At 40.3% G+C, this 23,509-nt stretch overlaps 1 protein-coding gene across 5 annotated transcripts in view; it reads left to right on the top strand.

Moving 5' to 3' along the window:
• Positions 1-23,509, top strand: part of Ptprt (protein tyrosine phosphatase receptor type T) — a 783,764-nt gene that overhangs the window by 534,457 nt on the left and 225,798 nt on the right. For all 5 annotated transcript variants that reach the window (XM_048810927.1, XM_048810928.1, XM_048810929.1 and 2 more), the window contains exon 11: positions 15,600-15,873. In XM_048810927.1, coding sequence (XP_048666884.1) covers positions 15,600-15,873 — 274 coding nt within the window. The remainder of the gene's footprint in view (positions 1-15,599; positions 15,874-23,509) is intronic.

Genomic DNA, 23,509 nt, shown 5'->3' on the forward strand with positions numbered 1-23,509 from the left:
TCTTATATAATTGTTTATATAACATGGGAATTGTCAGTTCCCGAAACATTGAAAGAACTCATTGGGAAAGCCATCTGGCTCTCGTATTGTTTATTCTCATTTTCTTTTTATAGAATGCTTAATTAATTTTTTGTCATTCTTTTTTGTTTAATAACAAAGGCTTTTCAGATGCCAAAAACAGGTTTAGTCCTATCCCGTAAGCATTAAACATCATTGTTCTTGTCGTAATAGTTTCCAAAACTTATTAAATTGAGGTTTTGATTTCCTAGTTGATAGAAAATAGTTCGGAAATTTTTATTTTCCCCCATTGAATTGTTTCGAATTTTGGTTTAATAATTTCTAGTTCTACCTCATAGAGAAGGAATACGATCTTGTGTCTTTATTCAGATGATATATTGATTTTTATGTATGCCCCTTGCTATTGTAATCCTCCATACCTACTATGGTCTCTTAAATGTTACAATAGTTTCCTCCTCTGTCATGTTTTCTGGGGTACTTTTCTTAATCTGCTATTTTACCTATTATTCATATATTCAGATATTTCGTGTTTACATATGGACCTTTTCTCTTTAGTGAGTTGTTCTATTGTTGTGCTTAAAGAGTTTTTCTCCACCCAAGAGTGTCTTTTTCTTTGATTTTAAGCCTACAGGTTGTTTAAGAATGCTACAGCAAGGCCATATATCCTTCTCTCAGGTTCACCAGTTGTAAACATTTTGCCATATTTACTTTCTTTCTTCTTTCAAATGGTTGTTGAAACATTTGAGGGTGAATTGTAGCATTCATGGCTCTTGAAAACCTTTAGTTTGTATCTCCTAAGGAAAGGTCATTCTCTTACATAGCCATCATACATCCCACTCAGGATATTATAAATTGATGTGGTACTAGCCTCTGATACCCAGATCATATTCAGATTTTCCCAATTGTCCCAATTAGCCATACTTTTAAGGGTTTTTAAAATTGAATCCTGGACCTAATCAGGAATCACACAATGTATTTGGTTGGCATGGGCATCCTGAAATTTTTCAGTAAATAAATTAAATTCTAAACTATTGCAATATAATGTGGCTTATCATATGTGATGAGGCCTTAAATTTGGTGTTTTCCCATTATAATTAGGGAATTTTCCCAACATTATTTGATAACATTTTCTCTTTTTCATTATATGGTTGTTTGCATTCCTATACAGAACATTTCTCTCCCCACCCCTCTGCCCCCTCCCTTCTCTCTCCCTTTCCCTTACTCACATTCCTCTAGGACACTTTTGTTTAACCCATATTCAATACCATGGTTTAATTATTAGAGTTTCATGATATGCTTTAACATCCAGTTGTATTTTTTTAAACTTAATTCCTTTTTTAGAAAAATTCTTAATAGATTTCCTTTTTTTAAAGAAGCAAACAATTGCCAAATTAAGATCACCTACATCTTTAAGCCTCCCAAATGCCACCTAACCAGCCCATATTGTATACGATTTGTTTTTTTCCAAAGAAAACAATATGTCAACGAGACAAGAATTGACATCTTTACACTTTTTGATGCTTCCACCTAGCTTCAGTATTTCTGTGTATTTATGCATCTTTGGTTTAGCACAATCATGTAACACCACTCTGTCAAGCCCTGGGCTAGGGCTGGGATGCTCTTTTATATCACTCAGTAGAGGTTTTTGTTTTTTTTAACCTTCTACTTTCAGTTTCATACATTTCTTATTTGTGTTATCCTTAGCTATTTTTAAAGGACTCTGTTCTGAAAGGATTTTTCCATTACATCCTCTAGCTTGTTTCTCATGGTGTACAGTTTATTTATCTCTATCTTAGATCAAACCACTTTACTGGATTCTTTCATTAATTTCAGAAGTCTTTCAGTTGATTCTCTTCAATATATTAGGTCACAGTCATATTATCTACAAATGATGATGAATTGCTTTTCTTTCTAAGATGTGTATCTCTTCTGTTTTTTGTCTTATTGCATTGGTCAGAATCACCCCATTTTAGATACAACTAAAGTGACTTGCTCAGCATATCATGCAGAGAGAAGTTGTGGAGCCCGGAGAAGAATCTCCACCTTGCTTTGTACTTCAGCATTTTGGGGAAAGGTCATCAAATCAAGGTCATCTGCCCAAATGTCATCTATTGGCCCCATGTTTATCCAGTACCTGTTTCCCAAGGAAGGTTGACCTCTGCTGGGCTCATAGTGTTTTCTTAAAGGGACTTAACTTCTTAGGTCTTCTAGATGATGATAGATGATATGGAGAAAAATTAAGCAGAGACTTGTAATAGAGTATTTTAGTCAGCTTTGTCATCATTGTGACTAAAAGAACTGACAAGAACAACATAGAAGAGGAAAAGTTTATTTGGGACTCAGGGTTTTAGAGGTCTCAGTCCATCAATGGCCGACTTCGTAACTGGTCCCCTGATAAGGCACAGTATTATGGCAGAAGGTGCGGTAGAGGAAAGCATCCCAGGACATGGCAACTAGGATGCCGAGAGAGAGCTCTGCTCACCAGGGACAAAACATAAACCCCAAAGGCATGCCCCAGTGACCTACCTCTTCCAGTCACACTGTCCCTGCCTATAGTTACCACTTAGTTAATCCATATTTGTGGATTAATGCACTGATTAGGTTATAACTCTCATGGTCCTTTCTTCTCTGACTGTTCTTGCATTGTCTTACACCTGAGCTTTTGGGGCACACCTCATATCTAAACCATAACATAGGCTAGCTGTGGGTTTGAGTTGCTACTTTAAACATAGACATCAAATAAGACTTTACTGGCAGAAAAAAAAAAAAAATCCAGTCTTCCAAGGATCGTATATGTACAGAGGAAGAGGATTGTAGGAACCAGGAAGAAAAAGTGCAAAGAAACAAGAGTGTCTAAAGCGTACAAGGAACAGCAGAGGCTGTTACCATAGAATATTTTTCAGCTAATAACCACAGAATATTTTAAAGATGAGTTTAAAGAGTTCATAAGAGTAAGCCTCAGACACACTGCTGGGATACTGCTTTGGCTCTAAGGAAGGTAGGTGACATAGAGGGGGTTGGACAGAGCAGCGTGATGACCTGAGCCATGTTTTTAGATAGTCACCTTGGTCAGTTTTGAGAGTAAATAGTTGGAGGCAGAAGAGGGGGGAAAGGCAGAAAGCTATTGCAATAACCCAGTCGAGACATGATGGAGACTTAGTCCATGGTAGTAGCTGGAGGCAGTATGAGCAGTGATCAGATTCTGGATCATTGAAGTTAGAGCCACAGGACTTGCTTATGGACTAGATGTAGTATTAGGAAAAAAGAGAGTGAACAACCAGCCGTCTGCATTTTCATTAAATACTATCTTAACCATAATAAACACTCAATAAAAGCTAGCACAGGACGAGAGGCTAGGAAGCTCAAGCCATCATCTGAAAATAAGGAAAACTTCCTTGAATTTTCAGGGGAACTGTCATTAAGTCCCTAGACTCCAGTGTAGGTTCCACTGTCCTCAGAGTCCTTCCCTGGAGAGTTCTGCTCTCTGCCCTCATGTCCCTGGATTGCGGTGTAGTTAATGTCTGTCTCTCTGGCCTTGGTTCTAAGCTCCCAGGACTGAGAAGCCAAGTTACCCTCCAATTCAGGACATATTGTTCTTCCTCTAAATTCCTACACAAAATCCACTTTTTATTAAATTTATCAGGTGCAATTCGATCACAGGAGAAGGGTCCAAATGAAACATGAGATGACTCCTTATCGTCTCATTCAGAGGTACTGTAACGCACCCAGCCTTTGTGACTCTCTCTGTCAACTGGTATAGAGCACTTTCTAGAAAGCACTTTATAGACATTATCTCATTTCATCCTCATACTGCACTAGGGGCTCCCTTCTCCTGAGAATACTTCCCCAGCCAAGCTCCTCTCCTGCTTACACTTCATTGGGTTGTGATGAAGAGTTAATATCTGCAACCTTATGTTGGTTCTAGGCTCCCAGTACCAAGAAGCCAGGTGGCACTCAAGCCTGCACTGGACATACTATAATCACTCAATAAATATCTAATGAATAAATACATAAAATAGAGACAGATTGGGGCAATAGGTCACACAGCTAGTGAGAAACCAAGTAAATATATGCACAAATGCACATACCCCACCCCCGCCCCCCCAATTTCATAGTGACCTCTGGGAGCTATTTTGAACTAGGCAAATAGTGAATAAAATCCAGCACTCCCAGAGACTTGGAATAAAGGTTGGCTAAGACATATGGTTGTAAATTTCAGCTCCATAGTTCTGAGTGACCTTTAATGTGGGGAATGAATTGCAAAGTTAGATTCTGTTGGGGATTACAAAACCCACACTTGTTTCTTAGTCCATCTTGTCTGGTAATACCAATCCTTTATCATAGCATTTTTGTACTAAAATTTGTGCGTAGCAAAAGGCTCCAGCATACTTTTGAATGAAGAAAGAACATTCGAGATTATTCACTCCATTTCTCTCATCTCCTTAACAGCTTTATTGAGGTATAACTTATATGCCATAAAATTCACCCTTTTAAAGTGTACAATTCAATGATTTTCAGCACGGTGACAGAGTTGCACAACCATCACCTTGATGCCATTTTAGAACATTTCTATCACACTATAAAGCCTCATGCCCACGTGCCGTTGATTCCTATCTCCATCGCCAGTCCCAGGCAATCATTAATCTGATTTGTCCCCATGAAACTGCCTTTTCTTAGCATTTCATATGCATCGAATCAAGCAATATGTGCAGACCTGGTTTTGCTTATTTTGCGTGTTTTTGAGCTTCTTCCATGGGGAACGGAGCAGGGGTTTATTTCTTTCATTGCTGAGTAATATTCCACTGAGTAATATTCCACATATTGTTTAGCCATTCACTAGTTGATAGATGTTTACATATTTTGGCTCTTCTGAATAATTCAGTGCTACTAGGAACAGCCATGTGCTTTTTCATGATGATATGTCTTCGCTTCTCTTGGGTTGATACCTCGGAGTGGAATAGCTGGATGGTGGTTCGAAGTTCACTTTCTAAGGACCTGTAGGACTGTTTTCCACAGTGACTGCACCAGGTCACCTTCTCAGCAGCAATGTTTCAGGGTTTTTGTTCTTGTTGACTCTTTCTGTTGTCACTTTTGACTGATAGCCATTCTAATGGATGTGTGTGCGGGGCTTCTCATTATTTCAATTTACATTTCCAAAAATGATTAATGATGTTGACCATCTTTTCATTAGCTTATTAGCCATTTGCATTTCATCTTTGATGGAAAGTCTAGTCAAATATTTTGCCACTTTTAAATTGGATTACCAGCCTTCTTATCATTGAATTGTAATGGGTCATTATATGTGTCGAACACGTCTTATCTTGCATATGATTTACAATATTTTCTCTCAGCACATGACTTACATATTAATTTGCTTAATAGTATTTTTGAAAGACAAATTTGAAAAAATTTAATTTTATTAGTTTATTTTTTTCCTATTAATATATCATATTTTGGGGTTTGTATCTATATACTTTTTTCCACACCCCGGTCCTGAAGATGTTCTACTAGAAGTTTTATAGTATTAGCTCTTGCATGTGTATCATACATGGTATGTTCTTGTATATGCTTTAAATTTAAACTTAGATTTTCACATGGGGATATTTAATTGACCCAGCACCATTTGTTGAAAAGACTATCAAGTTACTATTGAATCATTTTGGTACCTTGTCAGCAATTAATCCATCATAAATATAAGAGTTTATTTCATGAATTTCAGTTGTTTTTCATTTATTCATATGTCTATCCTTTGCCAGCAAAAACTATTGATTTTCATAATTAAAGAAACCAGAAAATATAGGCCCTACAAAATTATCTTTATTTTTAATTGTTTTGTTTATCATGAATGCTTACATTTTCAGAGACATTTTAGGACCAGCTTATTCATTTTTTAAATCTCCTATAATTCTGAGGGAGATTGAACTAAATCTGTAGATAAATTTAGATAGAATTGTCATCTTAACAATATTGACTATTCTAATCTATGGATATGGACTGTCTTTAGGGTTTTTTTGGTACTGAGAATTGAGCCCAGGGGTGCTTTACCACTAAGTCACATTTCTAGCCATTTTTATTTTTTATTTTGAGACAAGGTCTCACAAAATTCCTTAGGGCCTCACTAAATTACTGAGGCTGGCTTTGAACTTGCTAGCCTCCTGCCTCAGCCTCCCAAGTTGTGGGGATTATAGGCATGTGGTACTACCATGCCCAGCTATTTTTGTTTATTTTTATCTTCTTTATTTTCTTACTTTTCAGAGAACGATTATTTCATTTCTTTTTAAAATTCATTTCTAGTTATTCTTTTTGATGTTACTGTGAATGGACTTGTTTGCTTAATTTTATTTCTATACTGTTCTTCTCTGCTGATAAAAATATAATTATTTTTACATATTATTGTTTTATCTGTGATTTTGTTCAAATAATTTCTGAGTTTAAATCATTTCTCTGTGTGTATACATAGAAAATTCTTAGGATTGTCTATATAAAAGATTATATCATCAGCAAACAAAAGTCTTACTGTTAATCAGATATCCTTGTCTTAATTCTGATTTTAGAGGTAGATCATTGTCTTTTTACTTAAGAATCATGTTGGTTGTACCTGTTTTCCTTTCTAAAATACCTCTTATCATAAATATGTACTGCATTTTCTCAAATATTTTCTGCATCTGTTGAGGTGATTATGGATTTCTGTCCTTTGTGCTATTAGTTTTTTTATATTGCATTTATTAATTCTAGAGTGTTAAAACAACCTATAACCCTGAGATAAATCTCATTTATGATATTTAATCTTCTTAATATGTTACTAGATTCAGTTGGCTAATATTTGGTTAAATTCTTGGGGGGCCATTTCATGAATGAACTATGACAATAACAATGCTGCCATTTTCATTTATTTTAATATATTTCTCCAGTTTTGATATATGACCCTCATAAAATGTATTAGGATGTATTCACTCCTCTTTGATTTTCTGGATAAATTTGTGAAAGAATCTAACTATTCTTTAAATATTAAATGGGCTTCGCCAGTGAAGCCATATGGGCTGGGGAGTATATGTGTGTGTATAGGATTTTAATTATGAATTAAACTATTTTACTTGTTATCAGTCTTTTGAAATTTTCTATTTTTGTGTGCTCTTATTTTTCTGCTTTCTTAATATGGAAACTTAGTTTTTGATTTGAGATTTTTCTTCTTTTCGCATAGATGTATAAAGCTATCATTTTTTCTCCAACCACTCCTGATACGGTTGTTGCTGACAAACTGTCCAATTTAATCACTTCTCCTTGGGGTAGACAGTAGGTTAAACTTCTTATTTCACCATTCAAGAAGGTCCACTCCCTAATTTTAGCTACAAGGACATTGAGGCATATAGAGGTTATTTTAGATTAGATTTTTCCAAAACTGCACCCCTTTGAATTTGAACACAAGTGAGTTATTAAGGGGACACTCCTGGAAGAAATCAGCATGGGACAGAGGGAGGCAGGAAAGAGAAGCTAAAGAAGCCAAACAAAGGTGCTTTCTTGTAAGGAGGTCTACAGAGTGCATTACACCTTTAACCTGTCTCTTTTGAGGCAGAGGAGCAGGATTTCTGCCCAAAGTCAGCACTGGGTAATGCTGGCCTGGGGTCAGGTATGGGTATGGGTTAGAGAAGACCAGGATTTAAATTCTGAAGCCCTATTTACCAGCAAAAGGACCTCTAGTCACTATAAGATAACCCTCTGATGAAGTTCATTGTGCTTCCATTAGCAGCAAAGCACACAAAAGATAGAAGTTGTTCACAGAGAATCAGGAAGATGGATAAAGAAGGACAATAACAGCATCCTCTTGCAAGATTAAGTGATCTGTCCAGATCTTAGCAGATCTTGGACTAGAAACCAGGTTTATAAGTGATAATACTATATTTTCATCAGCTTTATTAAAAATCTGCTTAAAATGTGCTGCATCTGTTGCTTTTCTGAACAGATTTTACTTACTATTGATTAAACATTTTTTTGATGGCTAAAGGCATTACTAACTTATGTATGAACCAATTCTGGTGCCAGTTGTTACTGTGTGAGACCTTGCTCCATAACTGTCTTAGTTAGCACAGAGCACTGGAGTAATCTGAAAAAAAAAATATAGAGACAAGGTGGCTTCCTACTGTCATGGGAAATCATATTAACTTTGTGCAGTACAGTGACTACATGTGAGAGAACAAGGCTAAACAAATCTCACTGAGGACTGCTTTAGCCAAGTCCCAATAGATCACAGTCACAGTCATAAACAGAACAGGTCTACATGTTCCTGTAGATCACTAAATCAAATAACCTTTGGAAAAAGAGGTGTTAGTGAACAATGTAATCCTTAGTGTATGCCAGGCATGACTCTATGCTTTGGGCTATTTTCAGTAGTGCTAATATGAAATTTGTTAAGAGGTTTACTAAATCATCGGGTATCCTGGAATAGCAGAGACCCCCAGTGGATGCTGAAATCACAATTGGTACCAAATGCTATATAGACTATTTTTTCCTATTCATACATACCTATGATAGAGATTAATTTATAAATTAGGCATGGTAAAAGATTAACAACAATAGGTAATAATAAAATACAACAATTATAAAATGTACTATCATAAAAGTTAAGTCTCTCTCTTTCCTGTTGTACTTTCACCTTTTCACTTAAAGGAAGCACTTCATGGCTTCTCTTTGTCATAACAAGTTTCCAGCATCGTTAGTGTTGTGCTTTGGAGCCATTGTTAAGTTAAAATGAGAGCTTTCTGAGCACAAGCACTATGCTACTATGACAATTTATCTAATAACTCTGACAGCTGTTGTGTGTCTAAGGGTGGGTAGTCTATACAGTGTGGATACACTGGGCAAAGGGATGATTCATGTCCCAGGTGGGACCAAATAGCACAGTGCAAGATTTTACCATGGTACTCAGAATGCTGCGCAATTCAAACTTATGAATTATTTATCTCTGGAATTTTCCATTTAATATTTTCGAACTGCAGTTTGACCACAAGTTACTGAAACCACGGAAAGTGAAACTACAAACAAGAGTGGCTAACTATATGTGCAAACTAACCAAGCTGACTCTAAGATGAATGTCAATAAAAGAAAGGCTTTCCACCATTGATTTTCAATATTAAATCAGAGGTTAATCTTGCAGAAGAAAAGGATGTGAAAAGATTCACCAACAATCCATTGGAGATTGTGTCGTAGCAGGCAGATAAAAGAAACCCATTTTTCCCTTTTCTCTACTTTCCAAATATTATAAGATATTGTTGTATTTCCTTGACAAAATAAAGAATTTTTCTTATAAAAAGCAAAGTACCTGTTGGAATAAGATCAAGATGATGGTTTAATCCTTTTACACAAAGTAGTAAAAAGCCCAAGGTTAAGATGTAAGGTGCAGGAATCAAACTGACTGGGTTCAAATCTTAGCCCCAGCACTCAAATAGCAGAGACCCTGGGAAAAATTTTGAACCTCTTTATGCTTCAGTTCTCTTATTGTATCAAATAGGGACGACATCTGCCTCTCGGAATTGTTGTGAAGGTCAGATAAAATAGCAGGGCCTAGCAAGTGCTCAGTAAACATTTTCAGACAGATGAGACCATCCTTGCAGAACACAGCAGTGAGATCCAGGAGAGAAATATGGACAAAGAGCCCTGGGGGCAGAGGAAGGAGGAACTAGCTCTGGTTTGCAAGTCAAGAGAGACTCCTCAGAAAGGCTGACATTTGATCTGGGTACTTAATTGGATGAAGAGTTCTCAGGACGGAGAAGAAAGAAAAGGTATCATAGATAGAAGGGTTTCTAGAGAGATGTTAAGGCATGTGGTAAGAATTGATGTGAGTGAGCACTTAAATTCATTTTGTGAAATTTTGTAAATGTATTTCTTTAATAAATTATTGGCGAACGCGTTTCCTGTGTGTATCATGGTATTAAAAGCAATGAGCTAGATAGAAAGGTCTCAGACCTCATGGAGTTCACAGTCTATTTGGGGACAGGCAGTAAGCTAGTAAACAATCAAGTAAGATGTTTCAATTGTGATAAAAGCTATGGAAGAAATAAATCAGGAGATGTGGCACATAATAACTCAAGATGTGATAGACGATGACTGGTAATTATGAATTAATGCTTTGTGAACTTGGTGTGACCCAAATAAGTGACTTTTTTTAAGGGAGCCAGAATGCTGGAAGGGAATGCTCCTGACGGGTATAAAGGAAGTCTAAGTACCAGAATTGCCTAGGTTTGTGGCTTTGTAGCTGCATATTATTGTAAAATAAAACCTATTCGTTTCTTAAGTGGGAGGGTTCAGGAGTCACCGGAGATTCTAATTCAGTTGGTTTGGGGTGATGATTGCAATGTGCAGCCATTGAGAACTATGGAGCTTGCGCAACCCCTTAAGATTCTGAGACAGCTGTTGTCTGCCTTCACTCCAAGAATCAGTGGTGGAAAAGCCACAGGATTGACGAGGGGTTACCGTGTGGCCTCAGCAGCACAGGGCTGGAAACAGAGGCTGAAAAATATTTTGCCAAAATATGTCTCCGATTGTATACAAGTCCCAGTGGTCATTTTCAACAGTACCCATCAGGGGACACGGTGGGCATCCACACAGATCCTGTCACCTGAACCTCCCCTTTCCTGCAGGGTGCCCATCCTCCTGCTGCTGTGCACTTTGCTGCAGATGGCCCTCAGGGTGACCTGCCTTGGAAAGGCTGCCATTAGGCCATCCCAGAGGCCTTGTCTGACCCCACAGAATTTATCCCTCTCTGGGGGCAACGCATAACCAATACCTGATAATGGGGGTTCAAACATTTGAAATAAGACAATTTACATTGCAGAACTCCCTACAGGGTCAGATTCACTGATATCACACACCTGCTTGGCTTGCTCCCTTTTGCCCTCCTCTCCCCTCACTCCTTACTGATTTTTTCTGGAAGCATGTCCTAAATACATCATTTGCAGCAAAATCTTTGGCTCCAGGGTTTGTTTCTGGAAGAATCTGAACTAAGACATTCTCATCATCCTCACGCTGATTCCTTGGCTGTGCTCCAGCTGAAGCAGAATCTCCAGTGACTCCTGAACCCTCAATCTTAAATCTTTCTGGGAGAACATGGACCAAAGTCTGCACATTCCTAGAGCTGGGCAATCGTCCCCTGGGAACTGAAGGCTACACTTCATCTCTCACCTGGATTCAACATTCTGAATGGATGCAACACCTGGTAGGGGGCACCTTCCCTTGATAGAGCAAGAAGGTCACAGGAATTGTCAATGAAGGAAGCACGGTCCCTGGTGCCCCCTCTGTGGATTCTGGTCTGAGCAACATGAGTTACCATCTAAAATACTAGCAGGGCTCACCAGGTAAACCATTCGCTTAGGAATCAGAGGGAGGAAGATGGTCCTGAAGCAGGGTTTTCCAAAACCTCTGGAGGAGTCATTAGATTTTACTTTGAATGGTGTCGGAGGCCGCAGTCCTCTGGGTGTTGGGGCTCTTGGGATCTGAGACCAAAGTGGGTGTTCTTGCCTCTGATGGCAGGAGACAATGAAGCTAAAAATACAAACTCTTTTTGACCCCTCAGCTGCCATTTTAAAGTGACTGAGATGGGGTCAGGGACACAGTGTAGCTTTCAGAGCCCCACAAGAACAGACCCTCAGGGTAAGTTATGCAGAGAGAATGGTCATAAATGTCCATCTTCTCTTTGGGAGAAATAGAGGTGACAAAGGAGGGGAAAAATGTCTGAGTAAATACCACGGGTTGAGAGCTGAACCTTCTAAGTTATTCTTCTCTCATGCCCTCAGAATGTTCCTATTCAGAAATACCCCTTGTCTTTACAAATGACCCTGAATAGTTTATTGCAGCCACTTCTCTTGAGCTGGAGGTATGACTTTGGGGGCATTATTCTTATTTAGGTACGATTTTATCACTACCAGAAAGCTGAAAGGAGCATGCTCATATATAAATATATTTTCAAGAGAACGATGAGAACAAAGTTAACATAGGAAACAAAAATAATCCCTAGTTTCTTGTTCCTTTCCCCCACCGCTTCTTAATGTGTATCCTTCAGGGAGAGGAGGCTGTGTCTTCCCTCCCCCTATTCAGTCACACTTACCCGATCTTGGAGAGGGGCTGGATCTACTGGCAAACAGATTGATCCGAGAAAAATGGCTTCTGTCTTTCTGGCTGTGGTTGCAGATTTCCTCTGAATGGACAAGCTGCAGATGTAGTGGCCTTGTTGGAACTGCTGAGCAGGCGCTGACATGAGAATCCCATTCGTAATATGAACCATATGTTGACGACACAGTTAAACCACCACCCCCCATGTTCTCTTTTATTTTTTTTTTTTTTGTAGTTTCCTGTGAGGCCACTTGAGATAGAGCTAAGCCCTATAGGCCACCAAGTAAAAGAAAAAAACACTGCTTGGGTGGCCCTCCACACATTGTGGTGGTTTATGGGAATAGGATGAAGGTAGGAAAGAAAGGACCCTGGGCTGTGGAGGGGAAGTCCACCCTTCTGCTTTGCTGCAGTTTGACGTGCAGGAGCCACTTGACCTCTCAGGCTTTGCGTCCTCATCTCTTTTGGGTTTGGTTGAATTGACAAGTGGAGCTTCAGACATCAGGTTGGTGACAGGGGCATGTCATGAGGTGACAGGCTGATCCCTGCAGAGATGCTACACCTTCCACCTGGGCCTTGAGAGTATTCGAGTGTTCAGAACCCAGGGAGGACCTACCTTGACTGTCCACAACTGCAGGATCTCACGTCAGTCGTAGGTAATACAGGAGCTCAGCCTTGAGGTCTTCTTGGTCCATCCCAGCTCTGGCGAGCCAGGGGTAATAGAAAGTGATTCTAGAAGGGGGATCCAACTTCTGGGAATCTCCAAAGGTCTCAGTGAGGAAGACAAAGATGATTTAAGAATTCAAGGTAGGATGTGAGGCCTGGATGAGAAATCAAGGCAACCTGATGATCCGCCAAAGTGGTGGACGGAAATAGACTTGAGTTTGGGGAGAAAGCAGAGGCCCACATCTCTTTTCAGCCGTTGATGTTGGGGTTGAGGTTCTTGGTTCCTTCTGACCCGGTCAGGAGGATATGAAGGCTTGATGAGTTGCATGCCCCCAAATCAGTGCAGAGTGATTTTAGAGTCTGTTGCTAGCCCCAGCAGAGAACCCAAGAGACTGGCTGCTTCATGAAGTTGCTGTGTTGCTTCTTATTGACTCTTGCCCTTTTCCTTGAAGGTCAGAGCCCCATGTGTATGGACCCTCAATTAGTCAAGTTACTATTAGCACTTGAGCAGATTCCAAGTTTTATTTGAGACTATTGTTATAAAAAAGCAGTGCAGATCTGTAAATCCTGTGATAAGCACCCTTCTGGTCCCATCTGGTGATGGCTAGGTTTGGGTCTTTGGTCCTTGTGCTGCTTTCCAGTGTCTGCTTTGAGCTTAGCTGTGCAGTTAAGCATGATGATTTTGTGTGAGGAGAACCCCAGAGCTAAGGTGGAAGTAATTTAATTTAAGCACTTGGGGGCTTCAGCTGGCTTTATGAGCATAAAAGATGTCATACACATACCCAGTCAGATGTCATTCACACTTAGAAGCCCACATACTCAACACTATCGCATTTGTAGGGACATTACTCTCACTTAGAGTTAGACACCCACGTGCTGCAGATTCCCATTTGGACATATTCACACTCAAGTGCCACATGCACTCCCCTGGATACTGGCCACATTCACTCATGCACTCCAGGCCAGGTGCATGTAGGGCAATGCGTATGCTCACTGAACTGTTCACCTCCACCTGTATTCTGCACTCATCCAAGTGTGTCATACTCTTACATGCCCACCCCTTTCCCATTTGCATGGCTGACCTTTCCCAGGCTCAAGGACATTCAGAGAATTCTGGCCAGATGGAGGATGTTACATGTTCTTGGGAGGAGCCTCTCTGTAGTCTTTTTTTTTTTTCTCTCCCCTTAATGAAACAGTCCTGTGCTTCTGTATTAACCAAAATTGTGCCTCTTAACCAAATGTCTTTGGATGGATAATCTGATCAAAGAATAGGAGCCTGCACCACATTCTTTAAATAAACCACATGCTAGTTCACTATGCCATCTTTAAATGAGTGGTTTGGGGTCACTTCTGCAACCACCTCATTAATTCCCATTGTCTCCTTTGGGGTGCACTTTGGGAAATTGATCCTCTGTCTTCAGTCATGGTTCCCAGAGACCTGTGCAATAAAGGTCTTCTCAAAGAAGGGCATTTATTTGAGAGAAGCACACACTTGGCATTCAAAGAAATGAGAAGATGTTGTCCAATTCACAAACTTGAGAATAACTTTTTACAAAGAGAATCTGTACACTTGGCATAGAGTTGATATTTAATAAGGGCTCAGTCATCTCTATGCACATGCTAGCACTTCTTATATCCTTCCAAGTTGAAGGGAATGATATGAGATCACTAGACAGGAGCTCCAGGGAGTCACTGTTTACCTTGATTGAAGTTTCTGCATCCAGTCAGGTTTGGTTTCATGCTGCTTTCAGTTTTAATTCAATCCAATTTGATTCATTTCAACAAGCATTCACTGATCACTTGCTTGGTGTCAGGCATCCTGTTGAGCAGTGTGTCTGTGGGGAGAGTGACTCAGAGATAATGCAGCTGCACTCCCTCTTTCTTTAAGGACACAGTCTAGCCAGCAAGACAGTAGTTCCACCTCATGTTGTTGCAGAACCGATCAGAGAGTGATTAATTGAGTTGAAGAGGAACAAAGCAGAGGGAATAACCCGTCCAGAGTGGGCAGATCTGGACGGGCTTCATAGAGGAGGAGGAGAAGGAGGAAAAGCTTACCTTGAGGGAAAGTGGAGGTGGAGAGGACTGTAAAAGAAGTACAAGCTGGTGATGGTATGAGCTGAGGTCCAAAAGATGTTTGTGCAAGAGAATCTGGAGCTTCTGGAATCAGTGGGGAGGGTCTCTTGAGAACATGTTCTCAAAGGAAGATGGGAAGCCAGGTACACAGGGCTTCAAATGCCAAGATGAGGAGTTTAGAATATACAAGATAGACACCAAGTACTTGAAGAGGGACAGTGGTATACGATTAGGAAGATCATGGGTGGACTGATTAACTGACCAAAACAATTAGAGGCAAAGAGACCAGTTGAGTCCAGGCAAAAGGTAGGGAAGTGCCTAACCTAGGCATTAGCAGTCCAAGGGTAAAAGATGGGCAGGAGGAACGGCTGCCATCGGGCTTGTTGAGTAGAGGAGGAGAGTGAGGACTAAGAATTAAGGATGAGCCCTAAATTCAGGGTCTGGCTACCTGAGAGATGGTGCAACCCCTTAGTCAAGAAAGAAATGAAGGAGGAGATACAGCAGGTTTGTAGGTGTTGGGGCTGAGTTGAATTTTGGACATGTCAATCGGAGCTGAGTTGGGACCTCTGAACGGAAACAGATCTCTACAGAGCTCTAGGTTTGAAAACCTAAAGCTTGGGAAGGGGGGATAGCTGAAGTGACAACAGTGTTTCCTTATGGAAGAAGTTGTGCCAATTCCTCGAGAACTAAGGAGCTTATCCCTCCAGAGGGTTGCTCATCTGTCTCTCCTCTTTCCCATCCAGTGTTTATCAGCTGGTGGTCAAGGAGGAGCGACTTCAGAAGTCCCGGAGGGCGGCTGACATCATCGAGTGCTTCTCGGTCCCTGTGAGCTACAGGAATGCCTCCAGCCTGGATTCTCTGCACTATTTTGCTGCTGAACTGAAGCCTGCCAACCTGCCTGTCACTCAGCCGTTTACAGTGGGTGACAACAAGACATACAATGGCTACTGGAACCCTCCTCTCTCCCCACTGAAAAGCTACAGCATCTACTTCCAGGCACTCAGCAAAGCAAACGGAGTAAGTCTGGCCACAAAGAGGCCATTCCTTGCCTTGTTTGGGTTTCCCATTATCCCATGAGAGGTCAGCAAAGCTCCAGAGTAGAGGTTGACAAACTGGAGGTCAAATCCAGACCTGTGCTTTTTTGGGTTTTTTGATAAAGTTGTTTTAAAATATAGCTGAGCCTATTCCTTTGCATTTTCTCAATGGCGACGCTGATGCTTGATAGTAAAGTTGAGCAAATGCAACAGAGACTGTGCACCCCAGAAAGCCTGAAACATTTATTCTGCTGCTCTTTATGGAAATCATTTGCAGCCTCCTCTATTAGAGTATGGAGAAGGTGCGACACTTGAGCAAATCACATGGTCTTCCTGAGCCTGAACTTCCTTATCTATAGTAGTAATAACTAGAAAGCTACCTTGGTATGGATATATTTGTATGTTTTAGTTCACCTGTGAATACTATTCCCTTGACATTACCATTAGTCACGTTTGAAAATAGTTTTTTCTCCCGGTAACAAGGTAACCATTTTGATGTCAAATATGTCTTTGATCAAGCAGTGGTCTAGTCATAAAAATAACTACAGGACTAGAAAGGATCCTAAAGATTATTGAGCATGCACACACACACACACACACGTACACGTACACACACACACACACACACTCAACAGAGCTTCAGTCACTATTACAGTGTGACAGTTAACTGGTATTAGTGCTTATTTTTCAGTACCTGAAAGTATAGATACCTTACTTTGTTGATCTTTGGGGTGGTGGTAGGGACTATGGCTCCAAGAGAGCTTTGTCATATACATCCTTAAATATCTCTTTGAATGTGGCACCCACATATTGCTCTTGGTCTACACTCTTAGGGGTCTATAGAACTAATGTGGTCCCCTTCTTAATTACTGTTTCTTTCACTGCAGATCTTTTCTACCATCTGCCTTCTCTAAAAGCACACCTATCTTTTTTTTTTTCTGCAAGCACAATATATTTGGTCCTTCTTGTACCATGAGCTGCTATTTGTCATCTGGGATGCTTTTATGAACACATTATAGATTTCCAGAATTCATTTAATAAACAAGCCCTGTGGTTCACACTGTGGTTATTATGTGCCTTCGAAATGGAAGGAAGCCTGGCATGTGCCATGTTATGTAGTATAGGTGGGGAAGGCAGACATTCACCAAGAAAGGAAGGTCAAGACCAAAGCAAGATTAGGGGAAGTGTATGGTGAATGATCTGTCCGTGCTCTGGGTGGCCAAGGTAGAGTTGAGTCTGTCAGTGGCAGTCATCGCCTGGGACAAAACCTGGACTGAGGAGCTAATTAACATTTAGAATGTCTACATGCTCATTTAAATTCCACTTTGGTATTTCAGTTTTGCATTTATTACTGGTCCAAGCAACACTCCTCACAGAGAATATAAAACTACAAAGAGAAGCTGCCAGACTGCCTTCCACCTGTCCATCTGGTCCTCCCTCTGCATGAAGCACTCTGATGTATTGAGTAGGCAGACACAAAGATGGGAAGGAGCATCTGGGGGCCCATCTTCTTCTTAGAGCAATGTGCCCTCATTTCAGCACAGCTCTCTGTTAAGTGGGTTTCTCTGCCCTCGGCACAAATCAAGAGATAGGGTTAGGTTTTCCAAGCTGGGAGGAGCCCCATGGATCCTCTTCCACATTCCCACCAAGATAATCATGAAACCAAGCAATAGATCCAAGTCTGCAGAACCCAACACAATTGTCTCCTAGAAGGAATTTCCCCAACCCAACCATGATTGGCCCTGAGCAGAACAGGGGTGACACAGGACATTGATTGGAGGCTTTGTTTCCCAGTCATCATAGCATAGACCCCCTTTTTAAGACACAGGATTTTGCCAATGAGAAAAAAAAGAGGTGATCCACTCTGAAATTGCCTTGTCTTAGAAGTTGTTTCTACTCCTGCTTCCAAGAGAAGCCGGGCCATTTAATGACTGACATCTCCTATCCCAGGTCATGCATACTCTCATTTTGGAACTAGGATTCCCAGTAATGACAAGCAGGCAAGAAGGGAATTGAACGAATGCTTATGCAGAGTGTCAGGGGTCTGCAGTTGGCCTCATGGGAACAGAAAGAGGAAGAACAGTTGGATCTGGGCTCTCAGTGTTGTATTTTCTGGCAAGGAGAAATCACACATTGACTGTCTTTTATTATTATGTTTTACTGAAAAGAGTTGGGTGAAAAGGTCAAAGGTAGAGAGCAGCCATGCTTACCGTAGCAAATCTCTGGCTGGCTCCTCAGATTTCTCTCTCATAGAAGGCAGCAGACAGTGGAGGATTTTTTAGAGAAAATGTTGTAACCCACAAATTCCTGATCGGCCAAGATGTTGTTCTTGTGCAAATATATCAGAAAGACATTCTCGGTAACCAGAGGCTCCCACATGCCCTACTCCTAATAAATCATTTAAAGAGCAATTGACCAAGCAATGAATCAAAATAAAGAAATCAAGAATAGACAAATATGGAGCTAAAAAATCCACAGTGAACATGAAACTAATTAGACATTACATTAACACTAAATAATTGCTCTAAATATGTTCCAAAACAGAAGGTTAATGTAAAAAATAATTACTTAAAGACATAATGGAAAAATGAACAATTGTGATTTGGGTTCATAATTCACTACTATGTCAACTAAAACTGAGAAAGGTTTGGAGGATTGAAGTGTGAATCAAAAATCTGCTAATTTTCTTCTGTTAGACAAAAGGGAACAAATAACTATTATTTTATTTTTGACAAAGAAGAGGTTTAAAAGTAATTTTTAACCTCATTATTATTACATACTAGTAATACACAATATTGGAGTTCATTTTGACATAATCATGCATGCATGGATTATGAATTGTAATTTTTAACTTAAGGTTGGACTTTCAATTAATAATAGAAAAGCCAAAAAAACAATCTACAAAGAAAAACAGGGACAACAAAGGACACTATCAGTGAACATGAAAATTAGAAACTCTAAGACAAAAGACAAAAACTCTAGATTAGACAGGGGAAAGAGTGGTGTTCTTTTCCCCTTCTTAAAAAAAATAGTTCAAGTAAAACTCAGAATTTTGCAAACTTATATAACTAATAGATTAAAAAGCAAAACTGGTGCAGTTCTATACCACTGAAACAAATGAAAGGAAAACAAAAAAGAACATTTTTTTGCAGAGAATTGTGGGACAGATGGAATAATTTACTCCCCACCAATTTCACCCCTCTATATCCTACCTACAACCTTTATGCAGGACACAGTAAGGGAATTTTAGGATCCAGATGTTCCTACCAAGATATACATGAAATCAAGCAGCCAACCAAGTCTACAGAACTCAAGACAAAGTTGTTCTAGAGTAAATTTCCCCAACCCAAGCACAGAGAGAAGTGACCTCAGCAGAACAAGAGTGACACGGGACATCAATTAGAGGTTTTACTCCCCAGACATCAGACAACAGTCTCCCCCTCTTTATTCTGTGGATACTAAAGATAATTTGTCAGCTTAGCACAGTGGCTGTAAATTCAGCCTTTACAATCAGACTGCCTATGTACAAAAAACCGGTGGCTTTGTGGCTTTAATTAATCTATTAAAAGAGTTAGATATGATTGATTAATTAAAGGCACATATATCAAGCACCCACTGCACATCAGAAAGGCATTTGACTAAGCTCAGGAAATACATCATAAGGCAAAGAGAAAAAGCTCTCTGCACACATAGTGTTTGCATTCTAGTGGGGAACAGACCCCAAATAAATAAATAAATCAGTGACATAATGTCAAATCATTTATCATTAGGTTTGAGAGTGTGGAAGTCACTCATTCAAGGCTAGCTATCCTTGCATGAGGACAAAGACATTTTGTAAACTCTATAGTGATCTATGAATATTAAGTATTTTTATTCGGCCCTGGGAATGCTGTAGTCTGACATGCATTATAAGATACAGTTCTCAGAGTCTTTTCAGGTACTTCATGAAGTGAGTTGTTCACAGGCCATTGTGTTGAAGATGTTTTCATATTAGCGATCTTGTATTTGCGCACTGATGCATCTTACTGAGGACAAGGTAGCCCGATGATGGGAGTACTGTGCTTGCTACTGAATTCTCAGCACCTGTGTTTCTTATGAATCAGACCACATTAGAACAGGTTGTTTTGGATATAGCTCTATTATACATCTATAGCACCTTAGAGTTGGGTGGACTTTGAAGTGCCATCTAATCTAGACAAGAATGGTGGCGGGGGTGGGGGGGACGGGAAGAAATCTTACAGAAATCTTTCTTGGCTAGGCTTCAGCTTGATTGCTGCAATTCTCTAGAGTGAAAGGGAGTTGATTCCTTTGTGGAGCAGGTAAAATTATTAGGTTTTTTTTTTCCCCTTATATAAAACCAAATTTTGTCTCTTTAACTCTCCCCTCTTGGCCACTTGTATTGATTTGAACAAATCAAATCTTTCTTTGCTGCCTCAACCTTTCTGAGATGATAGGACAGTAACAGCCACCCACCTTTGGCCACCAAGCCATTTCACTGATATTTAACATGCAATGCTTTCCTTTATTTCTCACATGGCATGATGATCTCTAGATCTTGCATCCTGTTTACACTGTTCTCTGATAGACTGACTTGTTTTATTTCAATGTTCTCCTTACAAAGGGTTCCCAAACCTACACTGTGTTTCAGGTACAGTGGGCTGTGCTGTCTACATCACAGCTATCCCTCCTGTCTTGAACGTTTCCTGAGACATTGATTGTCAAGCATTTCAAGATGTGTTTCCCACTTTGGGGCCTTAACACAAGCTGTCATTTTACCTGAATCGCTCTTTTCTTCATTGTTTGCAAAACTAGCACCTTCTTTGTTTTTAGCCCTCAGTTTCAATGTCACCTCCTCTGAGAGATTCCCGATCTTATTACCTAAGATCCAGCTCCGGTACTCAGCCCCTTCTTTTTCTTTATAACACTGGACATATTTTAATGGCACATATTTATGTGTACTGTAGGCATCTGTCACCGCACTAAGGAACTCTGTTTATTGTCACTACTTGTTCATTGTCCATTTGGGGGATTTGTTTGCTTGTTGTTGTATCCTCCATGCTATGTTGGATGGACTTTGAAGTCCATCTACACAGTAGATACTCAATAACCCTTTGTTGGATGGCAATGGATATTGATCAGACTGAATGAATGAAGGCAGAATGAGGGTGTGAGCTATTTCATTTCTGTGAGTCTCAGTTTCCTCACTTATAAACTGAAATAGTGATCCATACTTCACACAGTCATTTGAGGATTAAATACGAAAAGCTCTTGCATGGTAAAAGGCACCCAATAAGTGTCAGTACTGTCTGAATTGCCATTCACCGCTGAATGAGGGTTGTGGTTCTGAGCCAGCTCACCACCACAGATGAACCCTCAAGGACTTTCCTTTCATTGTAGTAATAAGACTCCCCCACCCCAGATGTCTCATTTCCCAAGCTCCAGGATCCTGGGCAGCTTGATTTCCTCCAGATCTTCCAAATGGTACCCAGAGTAGCTGTCATAGTTATAAACAGCAGGTGGGTGCAGTTTTGTATTGTTTCTCTCCCACTCTTCCCAGAATGAGGTCTGCTGAATCCACTGTTCTCTGCATCCCCACCACCATTAGCCATGATTGTGAAGTTGAAAGGACCATAATTAACGGTTGGATGCAAAACAAGTGTGGTGAATTCATGCAAATCTCCATCAGAAGCCACCTTTTGTTGGGCAATGCTGTTATGCATGTTCTATTTATGCAGAGAAAGAAAACTCTTTCCTTGCCATATCCTTTTCATCCTGCAGGGGTACGTTTAACCTGGCCGATGCCTCTGCCAAGTACTGAGCTAAATAAGAGAAGTAGGGAGTAGAAGGGTGATTGTTCTCATTCTCTGACTTCCTCTTCTAGCTCTTGAACTCAATTGCCTCTTGAGAGCAGTTGGAAGCCAGATGCTATGTTGAATGGGCCGCCATGTTTGCAGTAAAATCACGTTATAATAGTTGGGATCATCTAGGTAGGGCTAGGTTATGGACAATTCTGTGTCTCTGAATGAATTGGAAGAAATTATGTTAAGTGGTGCCCAGGCACTGTGAAAAGAACATTTGCCCATGGATGGGTTTCACATGGCATGGTGGGATGCAAAGAACTGAGAGCTGAACATCAGACCAGATTTGGTTTTGAGTGACGGTTGTTGCCAACCCTATGGACTTGAACAGTTTACTTAACATCTCAAGATGTGTAGTGTGATTAATTATCTGCTTCTCAAAACCTTGATGGAGAGTGAAGGAGACAATGTATAAAAGCTTTGGGTGTTGCTTTTACCTTTAGCTGCTCTCCTGAGTTTCCTCTCTGGAGGGAGGGGCAGGCTGTAGCAGCCTTACCTGGCTTACTCCAGTCTGTCCAGTAGACTTCTCTCCTACCTCCCTAACTCTGGAGAACCTCAGGACTCACATCTATGTCCTAGCTACTGATTACCCTAACTCAAGCATCATGTATCCCAGGTGTTTATTCCTCTTAAACTTCTTGCAAACATTTTTCAAGCCTGACATCTGCTCCTGTCTTCTCTTTTGAAATAATTGATCTTATCTCTAGGGCAGGATATTGCCTTTCCTACCCTATTTTCTTATTTATGATTATTATGTCACATACAAGAAACTCAGAGGAGCATAGAATGAGGAAGTATGGGAGACCCAAGTTCAAGTGGGTTAGAGTCAAGACCACACAGGTAACCATGTGGCAGACTGGGTCCTAGATAGTCCACCAGGGAGCTTATGAGAAAACTCTCATCATGGTGAGGATAAACTAAATGATTCTACAGTAACAAACAATGACAAAATCTCAGTGGATTGCCAGAAAGAAATATTGTTCACTTCCACTATGGATTCAAAAGGGGTCAACAAAGGGATATGTTCTCATAGTTACTCAGGGCTACGGATGGCCCATCTTGATAGAATCACCAAGTCAGAGAAAGAGGAATGTGGTGCATAAGCACTGGCTCTAAAAGTTTCCACACAATCTGGGCCTGGTGGCACATACCCATAATCCCAGCCACTCGGAAGGCTGAGGCAGGAGGATCACAAGTGAGACCCTCAGAAACTTAGTGAGACGCTGTCTCAAAAAAAAAAAATACAAAATGAAAAGGGTTGGGGATGTAGCTCAGTGGTAAAGCATCCCTGGATTCAATCCCCAGAGCCAATTAATTAATTAATTAAAGAAAACTTGTCATGCAAAATGCTACACAGCACTTTCATAATCCATTGGCCAATGACAACCATGTGACCATGCTTGACTAGAAGATGAAAGAAGCCGTGCCTTCTGGCCTCATTCCTAGAACTGAAATATTGGAAAACATCCCTAATGACCACCAGACTTGCCTTTAAATCCCGTGATACCCAGACCTATCATAAATTCTGAGGACTATCTTTCACTGAAGACTTGCTGTGTCTCAGACACTAAGCAAGCTAATTTCTCCTACTCTACTTCCTGCCTTGGTCTCACTACGTGCCTCCATTTCTGATAGTGGATGGATAGATTGTCAGAATCCCCCTGGAGTCTCATGGAGTTGGTTCCTGCACACTGATAGAGAGATGAGACTTTCAGCTTATTTTCTGGGAGGTCTGGTAAAGAAAGGTCTGATACTCACCAC

Source organism: Marmota marmota, unplaced genomic scaffold (genome assembly GCF_001458135.2).
Source record: "Marmota marmota marmota unplaced genomic scaffold, marMar, whole genome shotgun sequence".
NCBI lineage: Eukaryota > Metazoa > Chordata > Mammalia > Rodentia > Sciuridae > Marmota > Marmota marmota.